At 40.8% G+C, this 24,820-nt stretch overlaps 2 protein-coding genes across 2 annotated transcripts in view; both read left to right on the forward strand.

The window, feature by feature from the left end:
• The window catches only part of LOC148111729 (uncharacterized), a 45,041-nt gene extending 40,459 nt beyond the window's left edge, over positions 1–4,582 (forward strand). The window contains 1 exon segment of the mRNA XM_087879919.1: positions 3,057–4,582. Within this exon segment, the coding sequence (XP_087736045.1) occupies positions 3,057–4,324 (1,268 nt within the window). The 3' untranslated portion in view covers positions 4,325–4,582.
• Positions 4,583–15,667: 11,085 nt separating this feature from the next.
• Positions 15,668–21,401, forward strand: LOC148111730 (uncharacterized). Its single transcript, XM_087879763.1, has 2 exons — positions 15,668–15,730; positions 15,966–21,401. The coding sequence occupies exon 2, from the start codon at positions 16,575–16,577 to the stop codon at positions 19,122–19,124; it is 2,550 nt and encodes an 849-aa protein (XP_087735889.1). The 5' UTR covers positions 15,668–15,730; positions 15,966–16,574; the 3' UTR covers positions 19,125–21,401.
• Positions 21,402–24,820: the final 3,419 nt, after the last annotated feature.

The raw sequence follows: 24,820 nt of genomic DNA on the forward strand, positions 1-24,820 counted from the left end.
TGGCCAAGGAGATGGACAGTTTACGAGAGTTAAATGTATTCACACGTACACCTGCACCTAAGGACAAAACTATTATAGGCACCAGGTGGATATACAAAATTAAAAATCTAGAAGAAGGCAACACATTATACAAAGCTAGGTTAGTTGCACAAGGTTATGCTCAAAAATATCCTGAGGATTACACAGACACATACTCTCCCACAGTAAGAACTGAAAGTGTCAAAACAGCTTTAGTTATAGCATCAGCACTTGACCTTGATGTATTCCAATATGACATACAGACTGCATATCTACACGCAAAACTTGATAAAGAGATATATGTAAGAGCACCTCATAGTCAATACACAAACAAAAATGAAACGTGGTTATTAAATAAAAGTTTGTACGGATTGAAACAATCTGGCAAACGCTGGTATGAGTGTTTGGTCAAAGTACTCAGAACTATGAATTTCAATGCTACTACTGCTGACAACTGTTTCTTTGTCAAAAAAGAGGGTGACTCATTAGAATTCGTGTTAATTTATGTGGATGATATTTTGTATATAGGTAAACATAAAGAAAAAAGAGAGACATTTGTAACAAAACTAAATGAACATTTTTCTTTAAAATCATTAGGGAAAGTAAATAAATATCTTGGTGTTCAAATCAGTAAAACCAAAAAAGGATTCAAACTTTCACAGAAAGATAAGATTGTAGAACTCCTAAACAAGTGTAATTTAAATAATGCTAAGCCTTGTGACACTCCTATGCAAACTGACTTCTTAAGGAACATAGATGAATCATCCCCTGAATTTAAAGATAATACACTCTACAGATCAGTTATTGGTTCCCTTTTATATATTTCTAATTGGACTAGACCTGATATTGCTTTGCCCCTCAATTTGTTATCCAGGTACGTCAGCAAACCCCTAATGTATCATTGGGAAGCCGTTAAAAGAATATTAAGGTACTTAAAGCACAGCTTAGACTTCTGCTTATTATTGGAACCTAATAATGTCAAGGAGCCCATCCTCACATGTTACGCCGATGCGGATTGGGCAGGTGATACTCTATGTAGAAAAAGCACATCTGGCTATATATTTTTTCTTAACGATTGTCCAGTTTACTGGTACACTGGAAAACAAGATTTAGTAGCCACCTCAACAACTGAGGCAGAATATGTTTGTTTGTCTAAAGCCTCCAATAATCTTGTATGGTTTAATGATTTATTGTCAAATACTTGGAAGAAACCTTCATTACCATTTATCATACACGAAGATAACAAAGCTGCTATTGAAATATCTAGATCTGATGCTATTGGTCAAAGATCCAGACATATAGATATAAAATTCAAGCACGTGAGACAATTATCTCAAGATGGATTTATTAAAGCAGTTCATTGCGAAACATCAGAGCAAATAGCTGACATATTGACAAAGCCTTTGCCTTCTAAACAGCACAAATACCTAACTTCCAAATGGCAAGTTTTATATTGTTCTGAATCTGAATGTAATTATTGTTGTATGTCGAATCGGCATTTAGAGGGGGATTTGTCACGAGTAAATGCCTTATTCTCCAATATGTAAATAGTATATATACTCAGGATATTAGGGGTTAACTTATTTTTCATCACTTAATATATTCATATGTAACCACTCCCATATCTTGCTCCGCCTTGTGTATATAAAAGGAGCTGTATGCACCTCCTACTTGCTTCTATCTACGATTATTCAGTGAATATAGAATGCCTACTGTAAATAAACAGTGTTTTGTTTGAATACTTTATTCTTAAACCAATTATTGAGTCTGATCCTTAAAATTACGCAACAGGAAGAGATAAGGCTAATTGGGAGGCTTCTATTCCCTTGCAGGGCAACAAGGAATACACAAAGCTAAACTAGGAGGCCAGAATTGGGTACTAAGCTGATGTCTCTCAGGGTATAAAAGGACGCCATACCTTCCCCAAGGGGTGCCTATCTCCTCGCATGCATTGTATCTGTATGTTCCGGATATAGTCCCACCCAGTATTTTGTTTTTGGCCATGAATAAAATCTGCTTTTTTTTGCAAGCCTCGTCTTGAGTCTCTGTCTTTCGCATTCTGGTGACTCAAGTATATTTTGGGACCTTACAGCTTAATGATGCTGAACCCCCAAAGCACATGAGCCTCTTTTGGCCAAGTTCCAAATGTTGAGGGATCCAGCAGTTAAAGGGACCCAGAAAGAAACCAACTTGGATCCTATCAAAATTCCACGATTTTGTTTCCTTTTTCCAACAATGAGCTATTGATTTCTATGAGGAAATTCACCAGCAGGAACCGTTGGCAGGAGATTCGGAGCCTCCAGTCCTCTTTAACTGGAGTTGCTCTGCTTTTGTGCAGGAATTCCTAGTTCTTCTACCTAGGAACAAGAATTGTCCTGGATCAAATAGTTGATGCTGCTTAGAAACACACTTGAGAGAGTCACATGGAGAGAGTATATTTATTTATTTGCAACCTGCCTTTCTTACTTTTACTGATAAGGTGGAGAACAAATCCAAGAAAATGAAGGGGAATATTTGTAGCTGAGGGTTGCCATGAGGGGTCTCTCTCGCTTCTAGCAAAGATGATGTTAGTATGCTGGGAATCGTAGTCCGGGAGAGTTTTTCTGGTCCGCACGAGGGGGGGGCTTGGGCCTGGGCTGCCCCTGCGGGGAACGGGATGCAGCCATGACCCTCTTCTCTTTCTCCCCTGCAGGATGGCGGCGGATGCAGGAAAGAGGCGGCGGCCGAGAGGAGGAGGAGGAGAGCGGGCCCCGGCGTGGCTTCCCCGGGAGACGGCAGGGAAAGGCCGGGGGGCTCCGGGGCTACAGGAGGGAGGAGCCCAGGGGGAGCCCGGGAAAGGCGGCTGCCTGGAGGGCGATGCGGGGAGGAGGAAACAGGCGGAGACCCCGAGACGGGGCTGGAGGGCGGAGGCTCCTTTGGAAGACCCCGAAAGCCCCAGAGGATCCAGGAGAAAGCAAAGAAACATCAGTGCCTGGAATGTGGAAAAACCTTCAAAACAAACGGAAATCTTCAAAGGCATCTAATTATCCACACAGGAGAAAAACCTCATAAGTGCCTGGAGTGTGGAAAGAGCTTCAGTGATAGGAGCAACCTTTATACACATCAAAGAATCCACTCAGGAGAAAAACCTCATAAATGCCTTGAGTGTGGAAAGAGCTTCAGTCAGAGGAGCAACCTTAATACACATCAAAGGATCCATTCTGGAGAGAAACCTGGTAAGTGCCTTGAGTGTGGAAAGAGCTTCAGTCAGAGGAGCGACCTTTATAAACATCAAAGGATCCATTCTGGAGAGAAACCTCGTAAGTGCCTGGAGTGTGGAAAGAGCTTCAGTCAGAGGAACGACCTTTATAAACATCAAAGGATCCATTCTGGAGAGAAACCTCATAAGTGCCTGGAGTGTGGAAAGAGCTTCAGTCAGAGTAGCCACCTGTATACACATCAAAGGATCCACTCAGGAGAAAAGCCTCATAAATGCTTTGAGTGTGGAAAGAGCTTCAGTGAGAGGGGACATCTTTATAGACATCAAAGGATCCACTCAGGAGAAAAACCTCATAAGTGCCTGGAGTGTGGAAAGATCTTCACTCAGAGGAGCAACCTTTATACACATCAAAGGATCCACTCAGGAGAAAAACCTCATAAGTGCCTGGTGTGTGGAAAGCGCTTTAGTCGGAGGAGCAACCTTTATACACATCAAAGGATCCACTCAGGAGAAAAACCTCACAAGTGCCTGGAGTGTAGAAAGAGCTTCAGTCAGAGTAGCCACCTGTATACACATCAAAGGATCCACTCAGGAGAAAAGCCTCATAAATGCTTTGAGTGTGGAAAGAGCTTCAGTGAGAGGGGACATCTTTATAGACATCAAAGGATCCACTCAGGAGAAAAACCTCATAAGTGCCTGGAGTGTGGAAAGATCTTCACTCAGAGGAGCAACCTTTATACACATCAAAGGATCCACTCAGGAGAAAAACCTCATAAGTGCCTGGTGTGTGGAAAGCGCTTTAGTCGGAGGAGCAACCTTTATACACATCAAAGGATCCACTCAGGAGAAAAACCTCACAAGTCCCTGGAGTGTAGAAAGAGCTTCAGTCAGAGTAGCCACCTGTATACACATCAAAGGATCCACTCAGGAGAAAAGCCTCATAAATGCTTTGAGTGTGGAAAGAGCTTCAGTGAGAGGGGACATCTTTATATACATCAAAGGATCCACTCAGGAGAGAAACCTCATAAATGCCTGGAGTGTGGAAAGAGCTATACTGAGCGTAGTAGCCTCAATCGACACCAAAGAATTCACGTGGGAGAAAAATGAAAAACACACCTGAGTGTGCGAAGACCTTCAGTCACGGTGTATCTCGGGAATTGAATTGAATTGCATATTTAATTTGGCCAAGTGTGAATAGACACATTAGGAATTCACCTAGTGCATATTCATGATAATTATAATAATTCCAATAAGAGGAATTATTTATCTTTACTCCAAATGTGTAAAGAAGACAATAAGGGTAAATAATAACTGCCAAATAAGGGACTTTCTCAGGCTGAATAATAAAGGACTGTTTCAATTGTACATGCTAGATTTTTCAACTGGTCTAAATCGTACCTTTTCACAAGAGACATGCCATTTCCCATGTGAATGTTCTTTTAATGCTTAAGCTTAATATTATGGGATGTTACTGTCCATGTCTCTGATGTAACTGTAACTTGAGCAGAGTGATTTCTTCCATGCAATCAGCTCTTGTTTTGTATTTTTTTTTCTACTGTATGGAGTATAAAATGAAACCCAATTCTGTGTCCTGGATTCCCTCTTTTCATTAAGGGAAATCTCTTTGCTACAATATTCTAATAAATTGCCTTTAAATTTACAGTCCCAGACTGTATCTCAGGAATTGAACTGAATTGAATTTTTAATTTCGCCAACTGTGAATAGACACACAAGGAATTTTTCTCCAGTTCACAAGCTCTCAATGTATGTACAAAGCATCAGAATAATTATATATTTATAACAATTCGAATAAGAGGAATTATTTATTTATTTTTTCTTCAATTGAGTAAAGAAGGGTTAATAATAACTGCCAAATAAGGGATTTTCTCAGGCTGAATAATAAAGGACTTTTTCTATTGTCCCTGCCATGATGGATGTGAAATGACAGGTGCTCTTTATTAGTATATTTAGAAGCTGCTTAGAAGGTTTCACTTCCATTTTTACTGCTTGCCCTTCCCCCTCACACTTAGAGGCTGAGGGTACAGATGCATTTCTCTTGAAACAGTCATACAGTTTGCAGTCTACATACAGTATATTTGAAGAAAAATGGGGAAAAGGAATATTCCTGCCCTTGCTTTATGAGTTATCTCATGGTTACTGTGAAACTCTGTGGATGTATCAATGCAGTGCATGTTATTTCAGCTTGTGGTGCTTGGATTCATTGAATGAGTTTACCAAAAATGTAAATATTGCAGAATATACAGCTTCATGCTACATAACTAAGCTCCATTTCAACCTGAATAAACTAAATTATTAATGTATCTTAAATGGAAAATTATCTTTATGATTCTTGATGAACGTATCTTTGTGAGTCCGATCACACTTGGCCAATAAAATATTCTATTCTATTCTATTCGAATATCCCAACTTTTTCTATTGTATGGAGTATGAAAAGAAACCTGATTCTGTGTCCTAGGGAGGGACACAGGCGCTGGGAGGTCAGACAAGGAGGAGGAGGCATGGATTGGCGCCTGGCTTTTCTTTGTTTTTATTTTCCATGTTTTAATGTGTTGTATTGTTTTTAAAACAGCTTTTGGGGAGCTGCAGTGAGTTGACTGAATGGTGGGCAGTTAAAAGAATGATTTAAATGACTCATGGGGGACCTCTTTGATCCCCCACTAGGTGCAGAGACTGGGTGTCCCCCAGTTGTCAGGATAAAGTCCCCCATTACTAGGCTTTCTCTTCATCAGCTAAATCGGCGTCCGCCTTCCTTCAAGCAGCCAGAGGGCGCCTGCACAAGTCCCGAGTCCCGCGTAGAGGTGAGACGGGGGGGGCCCTCCCTTTGATCTTTGGGGTCCGGTCTCTCCTTCGGGGGGCCCCTCCCGCATGCTGACAGGCAGAGGTTGAGGGGCCCTTCTGGGACTGGAACCCCCTCATCCAGGCTCCCTCCCTAAGCAAGGTGGGGGGGGCAGAGGTTGGAGGGGCACCCAGGCAGGTAAGAGGCCAAATGGGCATTTTCACCCTTGCAATACAACTCTGGTAAATTGGCTGCAAATAGAGGGAAGATTTCCCAGAGTCCAGGAGCCCTTCAGAAACCAACCCACCTCTTGGAAGGCACCTTCACTCTGATAACTGACAGTAACTGGCAGTTGAGCCTGCATGGGTGAGGTCATGAAGCCCTCAGAATTCCCTCAGAGATGGCAGGCCTCCCTTGGCCTCCTCCCAAGGCTCACCTGCTCCGCCTTTTCCACACCCACCAGTGCCAGGCAAATGTCTGAAGGAGGTGACCAAACCAATCACTCAAGCTGCCCAGTTCTCCTATTTTGGCACAAAAGGCAGATTTTTGGATGTAGACTGCCTCTGTCAAGGGAAGCTCCACTCTCTCTTTTTTTTTTTTTTTGAGAATTTTTATTTTTATTTTTAAACAATCATCATTAATCAATCAGTGTAACATCTTGGTACAACATTTATTTAAAAATTTAAACAAAGTTTATCTTTGAACATTTTTGCCAATCTTTCCGGTGACATGTTTTATAGATGGCACATGTCACCGGATATAGATTGGAAAAAATGTTCAAAGATAAATCAGCTAAATGTTGGAAATGCCACCAGACATCGGGATCGTACTATCACATGTGGTGGACATGTCCAGAAGCGAGAAATTATTGGGCACAATAATCACAATAATCACAAAAACTGATACAGCAACACATTGATCTTAAACCGGAGCTGTTCCTGTTGGGTATCTTACCGGAGAAATTTAGTAGAGAAAATATATATGTTGCAATATTTTCAGGATCAGACTCAATAATATTAGTAAGAGTTAAAGGTTTAAATATATTTCCTTTTATTTACAATAGGCATTCTATATTCACTGAATATTCACAGATAGAAGCAAGGAAAAGGGTGTAGGTGGCTCCTTATATATACAATGGGTGGAGCTATAAGTGGGAGTGGTGAATTATGAATACATTAAGAAGTGAAGAATAAGTTAACCCCTGATACCCCGTTCATATATTATTTACACATTAGAGAATAAGGCATTTACATCTGACAAATCCCCCTCTAAATGCCGATTCGTTATACAACACCAATTACACTCAGATTCAGGACAATACAATACATACAATTTAGAAGTTAAATATTTGTGTTGCTTAGAAGGCAAAGGCTTTGTTAATATGTCAGCTAATTGTTCTGAGGTATCACAATGCACTGCTTTAATAAATCCATCCTGAGATAATTGTCTCACATGTTTAAATTTTATATCTATATGTCTGGACCTTTGTCCAATGGCATCAGATCTAGATATTTCAATGGCTGCTTTATTATCTTCATGCATAACAAAAGGCAAAACAGGTTTTTTCCAAACATCTGAAATTAAATCATTAAACCATACAAGGTTATTTGCACTTTGGATAAACAAACATATTCCGCTTCTGTCGTTGAAGTGGCCACTAGTTCTTGTTTACCAGTATACCAGTAAACTGGACAGTCATTTAAGAGAAATATATAACCAGATGTACTTTTTCTACATGAGGTGTCTCCAGCCCAATCTGCATCTGCATAACATGTAAGCTTTGGTTCTTTATTGTCTTTAGGTTCTAATATTAAGCAAAAGTCTAGTGTACTTTTCAGATATCTTAAAATTCTTTTAACAGCTTCCCAGTGATACATTGTTGGTTTGCTGACATGTCTGGATAATAGATTGAGTGGTAAGGCGATATCTGGTCTAGTCCAATAAAGAAGTGAACCTATGATTGATCTATAAAACGTGTTATCCTTGAATTCGGGGGAAGATTCATCAGTATTTCTTAGAAAATCAGTTTGCATAGGAGTATCACAAGGTTTGGCATTGTTTAAATTGCATTTATTTAAAAGTTCTACAATCTTATCTCTCTGAGTAAGTTTGAATCCCCTTCTAGTCTTATTAATTTGGACACCAAGATATTTGTTTACTTTACCTAGAGATTTTAACGAGAAATGTTCATTTAGTTTGTTTACAAAGGTTTCTCTTCTCTCTTTATGTTTTCCTATGTATAAAATGTCATCCACATAAATCAATACAAATTCAATGTAATCATCATCCTTTTTGACAAAAAAGCAGTTATCAGCAGTAGTAGCGTTGAAGTCCATGGTTCTAAGTACTTTCACTAAACAATCATACCATCGTTTACCAGATTGTTTTAACCCGTATAAACTCTTGTTTAACAACCAAATTTCATTTTTGTTTGTGTATTGACTGTGAGGTGCTCTTACGTATATTTCTTTATCTAGTTTAGCGTGTAGATACGCAATCTGTATGTCGTATTGAAATACATCAAGGTTGAGTGCTGATGCTACCACTAGAGCTGTTTTGACACTCTCTGTTCTTACTGTGGGGGAATACGTGTCAGTATAGTCCTCCGGATATTTCTGTGCATAACCTTGTGCAACTAGTCTAGCTTTGTATAGAGTATTGCCTCCCTCTAAGTTCTTAATTTTATATATCCACCTGGTACCAATAATTGTTTTATCCTTAGGTGCAATTGCAGGTGTAAATACATTTAATCCTTGTAAACTTTCCATCTCTTTTTTCATCGCTAATTCCCATTTTTCCTTTTCTTCACGAGGGAGTTTTAACACTTCCTCATATGTATTGGGTGTTGTTGGCTCACCATCCATATGCATTATGTAATCTTTGTATTTATTTGGCATTTGATTTCTGGTGTTTCTAATGGTTTTTTCAGGTTTACTATCGTTATCATGCAAATATATTGCTTCCTTTTTTGTTAATGTGTCTGTCTTAATTTTGTGTTGGCTATTTGTCCAAATTTTGGTTTTGTTCTTATTTTTGTTGATATTTTGCTTTTCTATGATCCCTTCTTCATGAGATTTTGTACCTTTATATTTATTTGGAAATATTTCATTAAGATGTAATTTAGACCAGTTAGCCTGTTCATGGAACACAGCTGTTCTAATCATGGTTTGTAATGTGGAATTTTTCCTCTCTGCAATCCCGTTCTGGAACGCAGAAAATGGACTAGATGTGTAATGTAACATTCCTTTGTCTTTTAACCATTGGGAGAATTCTTTAGACATGAATTCGCATCCCCTATCTGTCATAATTTGTTTTATTTTGATGTTGTGTTGTGTTTCTATGCGTTTGTAAAATTCTTTAAATTTTTGAAATGTTTCATCTTTGTGTTTTAATGTATAAACAAACCCATAGCGGCTATAATCGTCCACTATTGTCAGGAAGTAACGTTTTCTATAAGTGATTGATGGAGTTAATGGACCAACTAAGTCCATGTGTACTAAATCAAAAATTTTGTTAGTTGATCTAGTAGATTTTCTTGGCCTGGGGCTAGTTTTTAGTTTTGTAGATTTACATACTGAGCATTCCAAATAGTTTTCACAATTTTTTATTTTAACACCTTCTGCGTGTTCAGTCATTTTTTGTACTACAGGAAAACTGGCATGTCCTAACTTCCTATGTAAGATGTGAGCACACTCATCATGAATTGGCTTACCTATTTTTGGTTTTTTTTCATTGTGTGCATCTTTGTGATCATGAGATGTTTTACACTCATCATTGTCACTATTGCTAATATTTTCATCATCTACTTCAATACAATCTTCCATATTTGAGTCAATGTTATGCAACCATTTTTCCTTAGTTATCAGATAAGGTAGGCCTCCTTTAATCATCACTGTGCCTATATTTATTTTATTCTTCTCCAAAATCGCTTTTCCTTTTGAAAAAACAATGTTAATGTCAGAATCTCTACTTAGTTTTATAGCACTTAGTATGTTATGAGGTATCTCAGGTATTAGCAATACCCCCTCTATTTTTCCTAGACCAGGCAAGGTTACATTCCCTCTACCTAATACTTGCACCTTTTCTTGGTTAGCTACCTTTATTACAAATTTATCTTCTGCAAATGAAGACAATATATTTTTGTTATTAGTGGTGTGATTAGTTGCTCCAGAATCAATAAGCCAATTATTGTTCTCATTTTGCTGTATGTTAGTGTTGTCTTGTTTATTTAGCCCGTTCAGTGAGCCAGATTTTCTATCCTTTGAATTATCTCTGCCCCCTCTATTCTCTTTGTAATTTGGTGGGCTCCTATATCTATGTCTATCTATGAAAGACTGTCTATAATTGTATTTGTTTCTATATTCTGACCTATGCCTTTCTCTTGAAATTTTGGGACAGTCTCTTCTATTGTGTTCCCTGGATCCACAATTGTGGCATTTAAATGTTTCATTATATTTTTCTTGGAAAGCTACTTTCCTATATGGTTTGTGTTCTGTGTGATTGCTAGAACGATTCCTTCTTGAATTGTCTTCTGCTATCAGTTTATTGGATAGACTTTCTATGGATAAATATCCTAGATTGATAGTGTCTAAATGTGACATAAAATTGTCCCATGATGAATCAAGTGAGTTGATAATAACACTTTTCATTGTTTGGTCTGAAATCACTTCCCCCCTCAAATGCAGCTCAGCTCTTATTTTGTTTAAATATATTAAATGCTCACTTATGGAAACCCCTGGTTTTACCCTAGATGAAAAGAAATCTTTAGACATCCTTGTGGTGGTAGCTACACTGTCACTGTGAAATAAATTAAACATGCATTGAATGATTTCTGAAACAGTCAGATTTGGCTTAATGCTATGATACATTGCAGGAGACACACTAGATATTATTAAGAAAAATGCTCTATGGTGTAAACAATCTATTTTTAGAGTCCAAGGTCTTTTTGGGGGACTAGTGATAAAAAATAATAAGTTTTCCTTCATAAAGACAACCTAGAGCTGTTGATACCATTCTTGCAAATTAACGCCATCAACCCTTAGCTTTGGGAAGTCACTGGGTAAATTTCCGACATTATTGTGTCCATTACTTACAACCTGAGGTAGTCCGTGGTCTCGCAAGTGTAGAAAATTGCAAAACGGCATGGGGATGCTCGCAACGAGTCTGCATGGTCTCCTCGCCAGTTCATGTCTTCCCGGACCGTCTGCGTAGTTTTGCGCGTGCGCGTTGTCCATTTCTTCTTTGGAGTCGTCGTGGAAGGTTCTCTCCATTGTGGCTCGCTCGTTCTGCTCCTCTTCAGATGAATCGGTCTCTGGTTCAATTTTGGGAGTCTTGACGACGGCGGCTGCTCTTCCTCTTCCCCTGAGGGCTTTGGTGCTTGCTTCGGTTTGTGGCGTAGGGCGGTACCGGCAGGGCTCTCTGGGTTCGGGCGTCGGCGTTCTCGTAGTCAGGATGGGAGCGGGCAGGTCTTGAGGCATCGGCTTGCTCGCTCGCTTCTTCGGTAGCTGTTTGTTAATTTTTAGTTTTGGCCCAAATGCAGCAAAAAGCGTTTTCATTGCTGATTTTATTTGGGAGAAAGCAAAGAAACATCAGTGCCTGGAATGTGGAAAAACCTTCAAAACAAACGGAAATCTTCAAAGGCATCTAATTATCCACACAGGAGAAAAACCTCATAAGTGCCTGGAGTGTGGAAAGAGCTTCAGTGATAGGAGCAACCTTTATACACATCAAAGAATCCACTCAGGAGAAAAACCTCATAAATGCCTGGAGTGTGGAAAGAGCTTCAGTAAGAGGGGACATCTTTATACACATAAAGAGGCATCGGCTTGCTCGCTCGCTTCTTCGGTAGCTGTTTGTTAATTTTTAGTTTTGGCCCAAATGCAGCAAAAAGCGTTTTCATTGCTGATTTTATTTGGGAGTTTGTTGAATCATCTTCACTTTCTGATTCTGATTCTTCTGAGGAGTTTGAATCTTCTTTTTCATTTTCGTTGTTTGGTAACGTTTTTCGCGCCAGAAATTTTGAATTGAGCATTTTGATTGGCTCTGCTTCGCTCACCCTGGAGGCCTGTTGAAACCAAGATGGCTGCCATTCAAAATTTCGCGCGGGATCACCGTTTTTCTTCTTCGTAATGACTTTCTCTGCAGTCATATCACTCACTATTTTTGGGTCTTTAGACTTTTCATTAGTGATGTTTTTCTCTCTCGCTGCTCCGCTGTTCTTCAGCATATCTTGGAGTTTCGCGATGAGGCTTTCATCATTCTTCTGGCTCTTTAATAGTTTTAATATCTCTGACCTGAGTTCGTTATTCTCTATTTCGATTTCCTTCTGGTCATCAATTTCATCTATTATTTCTTCGTCTTCAGTGGTGTATTCTTCGGATTCTCTCGAAATTGCGTTTGTGGATTCGTTGATTATTTCTTGTTCTGTTTCCATTTCTTTGCTGTAGGCCCTGGTGTTGGGCCTATCTTTCTTAGACATTTTTAAGTTTTTTTATTGAGTCAATTAACCATCCTCTGCTACCAGCTTGTTGCAATATTTTCAGGATCAGACTCAATAATATTAGTAAGAGTTAAAGGTTTAAATATATTTCCTTTTATTTACAATAGGCATTCTATATTCACTGAATATTCACAGATAGAAGCAAGGAAAAGGGTGTAGGTGGCTCCTTATATATACAATGGGTGGAGCTATAAGTGGGAGTGGTGAATTATGAATACATTAAGAAGTGAAGAATAAGTTAACCCCTGATACCCCGTTCATATATTATTTACACATTAGAGAATAAGGCATTTACATCTGACAATATATTTGATTATACATGTAATAAAGGCAACAAGAATGGTATTTGCACAAAATTGGGAAGCAGAAAAAATTCCTACAAAGGGAGAACTAATTAAGAAAATATTAGAATGTGCAGAAATGAGTAGATTAATATTAGCAATTAGTGAGAAGGAAGAATCGGAGTGTTACAGCATATGGGGGAAATTTTATCAATGGATAGAGACTGAATATAGACAATAGGCAATGTAAAAAGAAATATGGGGGAAATATATTTCATACATTAAATTCACAATACATTAAATTCAAATGTAAGAAGAAAGATAATTATGTACTAAGAAAATGATGATACATGTTGAATATGATGACACGGAAGCTCCACTCATTAATGTAGCTCTGGATAAACTTCCCATCACACCCTTTGTGTTGCCATGTTGTTTTGTGCTTTTTTCCATCATCCCAGGTGAGCTCCCTCCATTATTTCTGCTTAGGTGAGGCAACTTTTTCTGAATTTCAAAGCAATACAGCAATCCAGGACAAAATCCTGTCTCCCTTGAACGAGTTCTACCAAAACAAAATATTGCATAGCTTTGAAGGGAAAAAATAATAAGGATATAATAAAGAATACTAGAATATGATATACTGGTATACCAGATTCTGTAACCATGAGGTTCCTGTAATACATATATGCCTTTGCATTTGAATCACATATATTATGCCTTTATGTATCTCCTGTAACAAACACATTCTGTTATTAGGCCTCTGTAATGTCTCTGGTATTTGTCAAACATTTGTTCCTGCCATTTGATCTGAACCCATATCCATCTTCTTCCTGTTTTTCTCCTGCCATCTAAGAGCATGGTAGGCATCTCAGCTGGAACTGCAGACATCATCATCCGAGGGATAATTTACACTTCAGCCCTAACTTACACCTTTGATCTGTTCCCTGCAGCCCAGGGGGCCAAATGAGCAATTGGGAGAACAAAGGAAGAGATAAGGCTAATTGGGAGGCTTCTATTCCCTTGCAGGGCAACAAGGAATACACAAAGCTAAACTAGGAGGCCAGAATTGGGTACTAAACTGATGTCTCTGAGGGTGTAAAAGGACGCCATACCTTCCCCAAGGGGTGCCTATCTCCTCGCATGCATTGTATCTGTATGTTCCGGATATAGTCCCACCCAGTATTTTGTTTTTGGCCATAAAAAAAATCTGCTTTTTTTTGCAAGCCTCGTCTTGAGTCTCTCTCTTTGGCATTCTGGTGACTCAAGTATATTTTGGGACCTTACAGCTTAATGATGCTGAACCCCCAAAGCACATGACCCTCTTTTGCCCAAGTTCCAAATGTTGAGGGATCCAGCAGTTAAAGGGACCCAGAAAGAAACCAACTTGGATCCTATCAAAATTGCACGATTTTGTTTCATTTTTCCAAAAATGAGCTATTGATTTCTATGAGGAAATTCACCAGCAGGAACCATTGGCAGGAGATTCGGAGCCTCCAGTCCTCTTTAACTGGAGCTGCTCAGCTTTTGTGCAGGAATTCCTAGTTCTTCTACCTAGGAACAAGAATTGTCCTGGATCAAATAGTTGATGCTGCTTAGAAACACACTTGAGAGAGTCACATGGAGAGAGTATAGTTATTTATTTGCAACCTGCCTTTCTTACTTTTACTGATAAGGTGGAGAACAAATCCAAGAAAATGAAGGGGAATATTTGTAGCTGAGGGTTGCCATGAGGGGTCTCTCTCCCTTCTAGCAAAGATGATGTTAGTTTGGGCAATGAAACGTCTGTAAGAAGAGAAGCCCCCAGGAGCCCCTCCCCCCTCACGTCCAGCACAGCTTCCTCCTCTCCTCCCCCAACAACAACCCTGTGAGGTGGGCTGGACTGAAAGAGAGGCTGATTCAAACTCAGGGTCTCCGAAGGTCCCAGAATAGACCCAACTGGCTCCCCTTCATGGGCTGGTATAAGGCTGCAGCCCCAGAAGAGCCCCTGACCTCCGACGGCCTCAATACGGAGGTGGGGAGGGGGGAGACCGGACCCTAAAGTTCAAAGGGAGCCCCCTCCCTTCCCTCCCCCCCCACTGTAATAAAAATAAAATAAATTAAAATGTAATTAAAATGTAATTAAAAAAAAACCATCAAAGAAAAACCTGGGGGCCAATCCATGCCACCTTCTCCTTGTCTGACCTCCCAGCGCCTGGGGAAAAGCCAGGGGTTTTAAGGCTAGAAGGGTGGGGGATTTTTAAGAATATGGCTCATATCTCACAAAGCTTCCTTGGCCTTAGAGAGTCCCTTGTAGGGGTTTCTGCTGGAAGACAAGGGGACCATTCAGGGAATCCAACTGAGAGCTTCAGATGCTTGGGGATGGTCTTAATAGGTCCCCACATTTGGGAAATCCACATAGATTATATCAAACAACGACAGGGAGAAGCTCTTCAACAACCCCAACAATAAAGGCCAAATGAGCCCTAGATTTCAGCCACAGCACACTTGCTCCAATGAGGATCTGAGTGGAATGAGCATTTAAAGGCAATTTATTAGAATATTGTAGCAAAGAGATTTCCCTCAATGAAAAGAGGGAATCCAGGACACAAAGAGCGGCTGATTCAAACTCAGGGTCTCCGAAGGTCCCACAAGAGACCCAACTGGCTGCCCTTCATGGGCTGATATGAATCCTCCCCCCCCTCCGTCCCACCTCCGCCCCGGACCGTAATAACCGGCGGCAATGCGCAGGCACCATCTGCCTTGTTGCAGGAAGAAGGACGCTGATTGGTCGCGCTCGGGATGTCGGCATTGGGCAGGAGGACTCCGAGGGGCGGATCCTCCAAAGGAAAAGGCGGAACTAGTGGAGAGAAAAGGGCGTGAAGCCTCCACTTCCAGAAACAAAACGGGCAAAGAGGGAAGCTGCCTGAATCAGCGACAGAGGAGGCCATTTAATGCAGGTTTGGCACAGGGGATGCAGGGAGTTGAAGTCTGGGAGGGTCTCTCTGGAGAAGGGAGGCTTGGGAGCCTGAGGCCTAGTCTGGGGGCGGGGGGGAGGGAGGCGGGATGATGGGAAGGAGGCCGTGTCCGCCTGGAGAATGCCCAAGAGGCCCGTGGGAGGCAGGGGCCTGGGCCTGGGCCTACGCTGTGGGGAATGGGAGGCAGCCGTGACCCTCTTCTCTTTCTCCCCTGCAGGAGGACGGAGGATGGCGGCGGATGCAGGAAAGAGGCCCCGGCCGAGAAGAGGAGGAGGAGAGGAGGCCCCGCGGAGCAGCACTGCCCTGTCCCAGAGCGGCTTCCCGGGAGACAGCGGGGAAAGGCCGGGGGGCTCTGGGGCTGCAGGAGGGAGGAGCCCAGGGGGAGCCCAGGAAAGGCGGCTGCCTGGAGAGCGTTGCAGGGAGGAGGAAATGGGCGGAGACTCCAAGACGGGCCTGGAGGGCAGAGGCTCCTTCGGAAGACCCCCAATGCCCCGAAGGATCCAGGAGGGAGGAAGGAAACATCAATGCCCCGAATGCGGAAAATCCTTCAAAACAATTGGCCATCTTGAAAGTCATTTAAGGATCCACATAGGAGAAAAACCTCATAAATGCTTTCAGTGTGGAAAGAGCTTCAGTCAGAGGGGACATCTTTATAAACATCAAAGGATCCATTGGGTAGAAAAACCTCATAAGTGCCTGGTGTGTGGAAAGAGCTTCAGTTGGAGGAGCAACCTTTATACACATCAAAGGATCCACTGGGGAGAGAAACCACATAAATACCTTGATTGTGGAAAGAGCTTCAGTAGGAGAGGAAGTCTGCACAGACATGAAAGAATCCATTCAGGAGAGAAACCGTATCAGTGCTGGGAGTGTGGAAAGAGTTTCAGTCAGAGAGGAAATCTTTACATTCATCAAACAATTCACACAGGAGAAAAACCACATAAATGCCTGGAGTGTGGAAAGAGTTTCACTCGGAGAGGAAATCTTTACGTGCATCAAAAAATCCACTGGGGAGAGAAACCTTATCAGTGCCTGGAGTGTGGAAAGAGTTTCAGTCAGAGAGGACAACTTTCCCAGCATCAAACAATCCATTCAGGAGAAAAACCACATAAATGTCTTGATTGTGGAAAGAGCTTCAATTGGAGAGGAACTCTTTATAGACATCAAAGGATCCACACAGGAGAGAAACCACATAAATGCCTTGAGTGTGGAAAGAGCTTCAATCAGAGAGGAAATCTTTACATTCATCAAACAATCCACACAGGAGAGAAACCACATAAATGTCTTGATTGTGGAAAGAGCTTCAGTAGGAGAGGAAGTCTGCACAGACATGAAAGAATCCATTCAGGAGAGAAACCACATAAATGTCTGGAGTGTGGAAAGAGTTTCAGTCAGAAAGAACAACTTTCCCAGCATCAAACAATCCATTGGAGAAAAACCACATAAATGTCTTGATTGTGGAAAGAGCTTCAGTAGGAGAGAAACTCTGTACGAACATCAAACAATTCACACAGGAGAAAAACCACATAAATGCCTGGAGTGTGGAAAGAGCTTCAGTCAGAGAAGAAAACTTTCCCAGCATCAAACAATCCATTCAGGAGAAAAACCACATAAATGTCTTGATTGTGGAAAGAGCTTCAGTAGGAGAGAAACTCTGTATGAACATCAAACAATTCACACAGGAGAAAAACCACATAAATGCCTGGAGTGTGGAAAGAGTTTCACTCGGAAAAGAAATCTTTACCTGCATCAAAAAATCCACTGGGGAGAGAAACCGTATCAGTGCCTGGAGTGTGGAGAGAGTTTCAGTCAGAAAGGACAACTTTCCAAGCATCAAATGATCCACTCAGGAGAAAAACCACATAAATGTCTTGATTGTGGAAAGAGCTTCAGTAGGAGAGGAACTCTTTATAGACATCAAAGGATCCACACAGGAGAGAAACCACATAAATGCCTTGAGTGTGGAAAGAGCTTCAGTAGGAGAGGAAGTCTGCACATACATCAAAGAATCCACACAGGAGAAAAACCACATAAATGTCTGGAGTGTGGAAAGAGCTTCAATCAGAGAGGAAATCTTTACATGCATCAAAGAATCCATTCAGAAGAGAAACCGTATCAGTGCCTGGAGTGTGGAAAGTGCTTCAGTCAGAAAGGACAACTTTCCAAGCATCAAATGATCCACTCAGGAGAAAAACCACATAAATGTCTTGATTGTGGAAAGAGCTTCATTAGGAGAGAAACTCTTTATAGACATCAAAGGATCCACACAGGAGAAAAACCACATAAATGTCTGGAGTGTGGAAAGAGTTTCAGTCAGAGAAGAAAACTTTCCCAGCATCAAACAATCCATTCAGGAGAAAAACCACATAAATGTCTTGATTGTGGAAAGAGCTTCAATTGGAGAGGAACTCTTTATAGACATCAAAGGATCCACACAGGAGAGAAACCACATAAATGCCTTGAGTGTGGAAAGAGCTTCAATCAGAGAGGAAATCTTTACATTCATCAAACAATCCACACAGGAGAGAAACCACATAAATGTCTTGATTGTGGAAAGAGCTTCAGTAGGAGAGAAACTTTGTATGAACATCAAACAATTCACACAGGAGAAAAACCACATAAATGCCTGGAGTGTGGAAAGAGTTTCACTCGGAAAAGAAATCTTTACCTGCATCAAAAAATCCACTGGGGAGAGAAACCGTATCAGTGCCTGGAGTGTGGAGAGAGTTTCAGTCAGAAAGGACAACTTTCCCAGCATCAAACAATCCATTCAGGAGAAAAACCACATAAATGTCTTGATTGTGGAAAGAGCTTCAGTAGGAGAGGAACTCTTTATAGACATCAAAGGATCCACACAGGAGAGAAACCACATAAATGCCTTGAGTGTGGAAAGAGCTTCAGTAGGAGAGGAAGTCTGCACATACATCAAAGAATCCACACAGGAGAAAAACCACATAAATGTCTGAAGTGTGGAAAGAGCTTCAATCAGAGAGGAAATCTTTACATGCATCAAAGAATCCATTCAGAAGAGAAACCGTATCAGTGCCTGGAGTGTGGAAAGTGCTTCAGTCAGAAAGGACAACTTTCCAAGCATCAAATGATCCACTCAGGAGAAAAACCACATAAATGTCTTGATTGTGGAAAGAGCTTCATTAGGAGAGAAACTCTTTATAGACATCAAAGGATCCACACAGGAGAAAAACCACATAAATGTCTGGAGTGTGGAAAGAGTTTCAGTCAGAAAGGACAACTTTCCCAGCATCAGAGGATCCACTCAGGAGAAAAACCACATAAATGTCTTGAGTGTGGAAAGAGCTATATTGAGCATAGTAGCCTCAATCGACACCAAAGAATTCACGTGGGAGAAAAATCATAAACACACCTGAGTGTGAGAAGATCTTCAGTCACGGTGTATCTCGGGAATTGAATTATATATTTAATTTGGCTAAGTGTGAATAGACACCCTAGGAATTCACCTAGTGCATATTCATCATCATTATAATAATTCCAATAAGAGGAATTATTGCTCTTTACTCCAAATGATTAAAGAAGACAATAAGGGTAAATAATAACTGCCAAATAAGGGACTTTCTCAGGCTGAATAATAAAGGACTTTTTCAATTGTACATGCTAGATTGTACAACTGGCTGGAATTGTACCTTTTCACAACAGAGACGCATGATGCCATGTGAATGTTCTTTTAATGCAAGGCTCATTTCAGTGGTTATGCTTAATATTATGGGTTGTTACTGTCCATGTCTCTGATATAACTGTAATTGAGCAGGATGATTTCTTCCAAGGTGGTTTTCATTTAAATCACGTTGATTTAAATCATGTCAATTTAAATCATTGTGTAAACCGCTATTAAAAAGATTTAAATCAACTTTTTAAATCATAATTTTTTAAAAACAACTGTCATGTCTGTCCCGCACCAGCTCCTCCTCTGAGCCGCTGTTGACTCGCCGACAGTCCCATTTATTTTAATAGGGCGGCTGGTGATGCATCAGTGACACAACCAGGTGAGGGACGTGGCTGGCAGCAGGTGAGTGGATGCCCTCTCACAGGCCCTGCCATGATGGATCTGAAATGACAGGTGCTCTTTAATGTTATATTTATAAGCTGCTTAGAAGGTTTCACTTCCATTTTTACTGCTTGCCCTTCCCCCTCACACTTAGAGGCTGAGGGTACAGATGCATTTCTTTCCAAACAATCATACAGTTTGCAGTCTACATACAGTATATTTGAAGGAAAATGGGGAAAAGGAATATTCCTGCCCTTTGCCTGATGAGTTATCTCATGATTACTGTGAAACTCTGTGGATGTATCAATGCAGTGCATGTTATTTCAGCTTGCGGTGCTTGGATTCATTGAATGAGTTTAGCAGAAATGTAAATATTGCAGAATATACAGCTTCATGCTACATAACTAAGCTCCATTTCAACCTGAATAAACTAAATTATTAATGTATCTTAAATGGAAAATTATCTTTATGATTCTTGATGAACGTATCTTTTCTTTTATGTACGCTGACAGTATATGCACCAAGACAAATTCCTTGTGTGTCCAATCACACTTGGCCAATAAAAAACTCCTATGCTATGCTATGCTATGCTATGCTATGCTATGCTATGCTATGCTATGCTATGCTATGCTATGCTATGCTATGCTATGCTATGCTATGCTATGCTATGCTATGCTATTTGAATAGCAGAGCAGAGCAGAGCAGAGCAGAGCAGAGCAGAGCATAGAATAGAATAGAAATCCCAATGGGATTTTTATCCCAAAAGTATTTTATTAAAATAAATTTGATAAAAAATAACAAAAATAACACGGTGGGCCTGGTAGGCCTGTTTTCCGCCCTCCCCAGGTTCCAGAGGCTTTCTTGGAGCCTGGAGAGGGCGAAAACAGCCTTCCCCACCCCCCTGGAGGCCCTCCGGAGGCCCAAAACTCAGCTGGCCGGCCCGCGCATTCATGACGGAGCTGAGCTAGGGCAACGCTTGTGTGCCCACCCATATGGCTCTGGGTGCCTCCTGTGGCACACGTGCCATAGGTTCGCCATCACGGGCCTAGAGGTTGTGATGGGGAGAAACCAGCTCTGACTCAACCAACCCCTTGGGTTTTTACTCCTATCTCAAGATCTAGTGATGTGTTATCTCTGACTTGCACTGGTGCACAATCTGAGGACTCTCCTGGACTTGCAGCTTCTGCTCAAAGAGCAGGAGACAGCCATACCTGGGGAGGGGGCTTTGCATCTCTCTTGCATGCCAGTTATACCATACTTATTCCTGGACCAAGAGGCCTTGTTCATAATCAGTCATGCCTTGATCACTCTGCTTAACAATTAATTACCACAACACTGTCAAATAATTTACTAAGACTGTATTACTATTATTCTTCTCTTCCTTACTAGTATCTCTTTCCACTTATTACTATAACCATGTTTCTTGTATCTTTCAGTTTATATTGTTTTTATTTGTTTCCTAGTACGATTTGATAGCTTATTAGTAACCTTGACTATTACTAAGTCTTGTATCTTTTTATTCTTGATGTATGTATTTTATTCTCTTTATGTACACTGAGAGCATATGCACCAAAGACAAATTCCTTGTGTGTCCAATCACACTTGATCAATAAATAATTCTATTCTATTCTATTCTATTCTATTCTATTCTATTCTATTCTATTCTATTCTATTCTTGATCACTTCCTGCCTAGACTACTACAATAAACCCTAGATAGAGCTGCTCTTGATTTTATAACTAGTCTAGAATGTGGCATAGCACGCAGTGCCCCTTGTTTCACCCATATTACACTGCTGTTTGTGAACTACATTGGCTTCCAGTTGCAATTCAGGATGCTGGTTGTCCCCTTTGAATCCTGACATGGCATGGGATAAGATCATATTTGAAACTGCCTTTCCCTCTCTGCCTATCACATCAGGTTGAAAATTATGGGTGCATTCTGGGTTTTTTCCCCCTTAAATGTTGCCATCTAGCAGAACCTAGGAAGCCTGCCTCTTCCATCACAGTCCTTGCCGTTGGAGTGTCCTTCCTTTACGATTCGACAGCCCCATCCCCCCTTTAACCTCCTGGGAGGACCTAGAGGGCTGACTCTTTCCAAGCATTGGGACAGAGTGAGGTTGGAGCCTGGTGATAGTTTCATTGGAAGCATTAGAGAAGGGTAGGTGAAGTGCCAGGTTTTTGCTTTTATTCCTTTCATTGTTTTTTTTTTCTTAATTGCTGTTGTGAGCAGCCGGAATGGGCAGCCGCCGTATAAATCTATTAAATAAATAAAGATATCTTAAGTTATGAGGTTGGGCTCTGTGTGCACAAGATACGACTATTTCCAACACAGTCAACCTGCCAGATCCCTCTGGATGCCTCCAAGAGAGGCCTTATAGCCAGACCTACTTAGAGCACTCATTTTAGTAGTTCTTCTGAACCTGGTACTTTTCATAGCTTTCAGGACCAAAATTTATGTGAATACCATTTGTCTTAAGTTTTGGGGAGAATTTCAAGGCCTGTGTGGGTTTGAGCTTCAAAAGCTTCTGTTCTTCTCAATGTCCTTCTTATCTGCCTCTTAGAACAGTCCCAAAAAATGGACAGAAAGGAACCAGCTCTTCTACAGTGGCATCCTAGTTGCTAAAACTCAGGGATAGAGTGCTTTTAAGTAATACGGAGGTTCTGTGATTTAATCTACCCTTTCAAAGCTATCTATAGAGTAACTGCTTTTCATGGCAGCGAATTCAATGAATGAATGATGTGCGGTCTGTTTTGAATAGCTTGTCTCTCAGTCTTAAAGTATTATTCAGCTAGTCCTTGACTTATGATCAGTTGCTTAGCAACCCTTGGAAGTTACAGCATACCTGCTAAACAGGAAAAAAAAAAAGGTGCAAACACTTTTATATTTCTTCAAGGGGATTTCACATAGACGTACCTTTATTTACTTAATTGCTTCAGCAATCCCTGTTTTATTTCCGCACCCCCATTGCTCATATCCTTTTCAATGGACTAGCTCTCCTTTCTTCTGCTGCCTGCCACCTCCACCTGCCATCTTCCATCCCTGTGGAAGATGAATTCATTAAATCCCCTTTTGCCTGTTGCATCTTTAATAACCATCATGCTTGGAATTATGTCTTTGTGATTAAAGAGATTGCAACGTGCAGGAGGAAAGTCACCACTTCCTGTTGTCGAAATGTGCTTTTGGGCAGAAAACTTCAGTTTTGGGGATGGGAGGCAGCGAAGCAGTATTTTATAAAGCAACCTCAATTCTGCTTGATCTTCCCTCTCAGCTTCGCCCCCTGGTATCTGAGAACATTCTTCCCATCTAAAACGTCATCCGTAATCTTCATATCTGTAATCGTCTCTGCAAGATCTCCCTGTTCCTGTTATGTAATTGGTTCAGTTGTAGCTACATTTCACAGGGGCAGAGTTTGAATGTGGGCGTTTTCCAGTGCCCACTGTCAATTTTGCAGTGCTATTTGATTCATCCCCGAGTTGTGGAGTGAGGTTTGGTGTGTGCTTTTCTCTGGACTGACTTTTACTGAGCCCAGGTCAGAGTGTGACACAGAAATGATGGCCTTTTACTTCCTAAAATTGCTTTGCAGCTGTGGAATGCAGCTGTTTATGGCCCTCAGCATTTAAAGTCACCCTTAACAGAGCTAATGAAAGGGGTTTGTGCAGAGAAAGCCCACTTCTATCAAATTGGTGGAGGGATACACAGATGCAGTGTGGAAGTGCAGGCAGTCCGGAAGCTGCCTTGGTGTGCATAAACCAATATAATCTGGTTTGATTAGCAACAGCTCTAGCAATTCAGGCAGAAAGATGCTTTTACCATCTGGGCTGGCTTTTAAACATGGAAAATGATGAGAATTAAAAACAACCAAGCTCAGAGAGCACCAAGTACCGCACAGTTCAACCCTGAGACACAAATATTATCTTCTATTGAGGAGAATTAAACTCAGAGCTTTTAAAACCTTGGTCATTTTCTAGCATGTCTGGTATTTTCAATTATAACTCCCCATTATCCTCCGTGTATCTCCTGTTTGGACTATCTCTCCTTTGAATTATTGCAATGGGCTCTACATGGGGCTATCCTTGAAAAATATCTGGAAGGTTTAGCTGGTAACAGAATGTGGCTGCAAACACAATCTTGAGCACCCAAAGAATGGTGCATTTCATAACTTTGCTGCACGAGCTGCATTGGGTGCCAGTTTGTTTCTGGGTTCAATTCAAGATATTGATTATAATCTTTTTGGATGAGCCGCTTTTGGATTCTCCCTCAGAGGCTATAGCCGGATCACCTATAAATACAAGAGAAGCGGCTTTGGATCTTGATTGGATGTCTTACCAAGTTAAAGACCAGCATGTAATTCAATCAGCTAACATACAAGTCTTAGAAAGGCAACCATGGTGGAGATCTAAGCCACAACAAGTTAAGAAAAGAAGAAGCAGGTTCTACAAAACTAAAAAATTTTAAACCAAATTTTTTTTTTTTTTTTTTTGAAAATGGATTATAAAATTTGTGATAAATTTTCAGCCAACAGACTAATGCCAGTTATTTAAGAGACTATTGAACATAATAAGCGGGGCTTATAGAAGGCAGATACATGAAAATATAACGGGAGGCAAATTATATATTTTGAGAAGAATAACAGATCTCTGCAGTGCTGGTGTTTTGGGCTGTGGAAGATGGCCTGTGATTGAGCGGACTGGAACTTTCTATTATGGACTCTATGAAAGATGGACTACGCATACGTTGAGCTATAAGGCAAGAGAACTATGGAATAGGGGCATGCAGATGATCTGGTTGTTACCCTAACGTGGTTGTTGGAATTAATAATCTAGACAAAAGACATTACAGAAGATACTATATGGAATATAAATATAAAGTCACTCGGGGGGATTTTTACATACAGAAATATTTATTAATGACGGGGGCAGATGGTAATTGAAGACACTGAATACACTGTTGGAAGCAGGATTCGATGTTACCCTAACATGGTCGATGGAATCAACAATCTAGTTGAAAGACATTATAGAAGATACTATATGAAATACAAATTTAAAGTCA

This window comes from Pantherophis guttatus, chromosome 16, assembly GCF_059756535.1.
Source record: "Pantherophis guttatus breed Tessera chromosome 16, ASM5975653v1, whole genome shotgun sequence".
Classification (NCBI taxonomy): domain Eukaryota; kingdom Metazoa; phylum Chordata; class Lepidosauria; order Squamata; family Colubridae; genus Pantherophis; species Pantherophis guttatus.

What these genes read in the sequence shown, in the direction of transcription:
- LOC148111730 (XM_087879763.1), top strand. Translation starts at nt 16,575, where the DNA reads ATGAAAGAATCCATTCAGGAGAGAAACCGTATCAGTGCTGGGAGTGTG.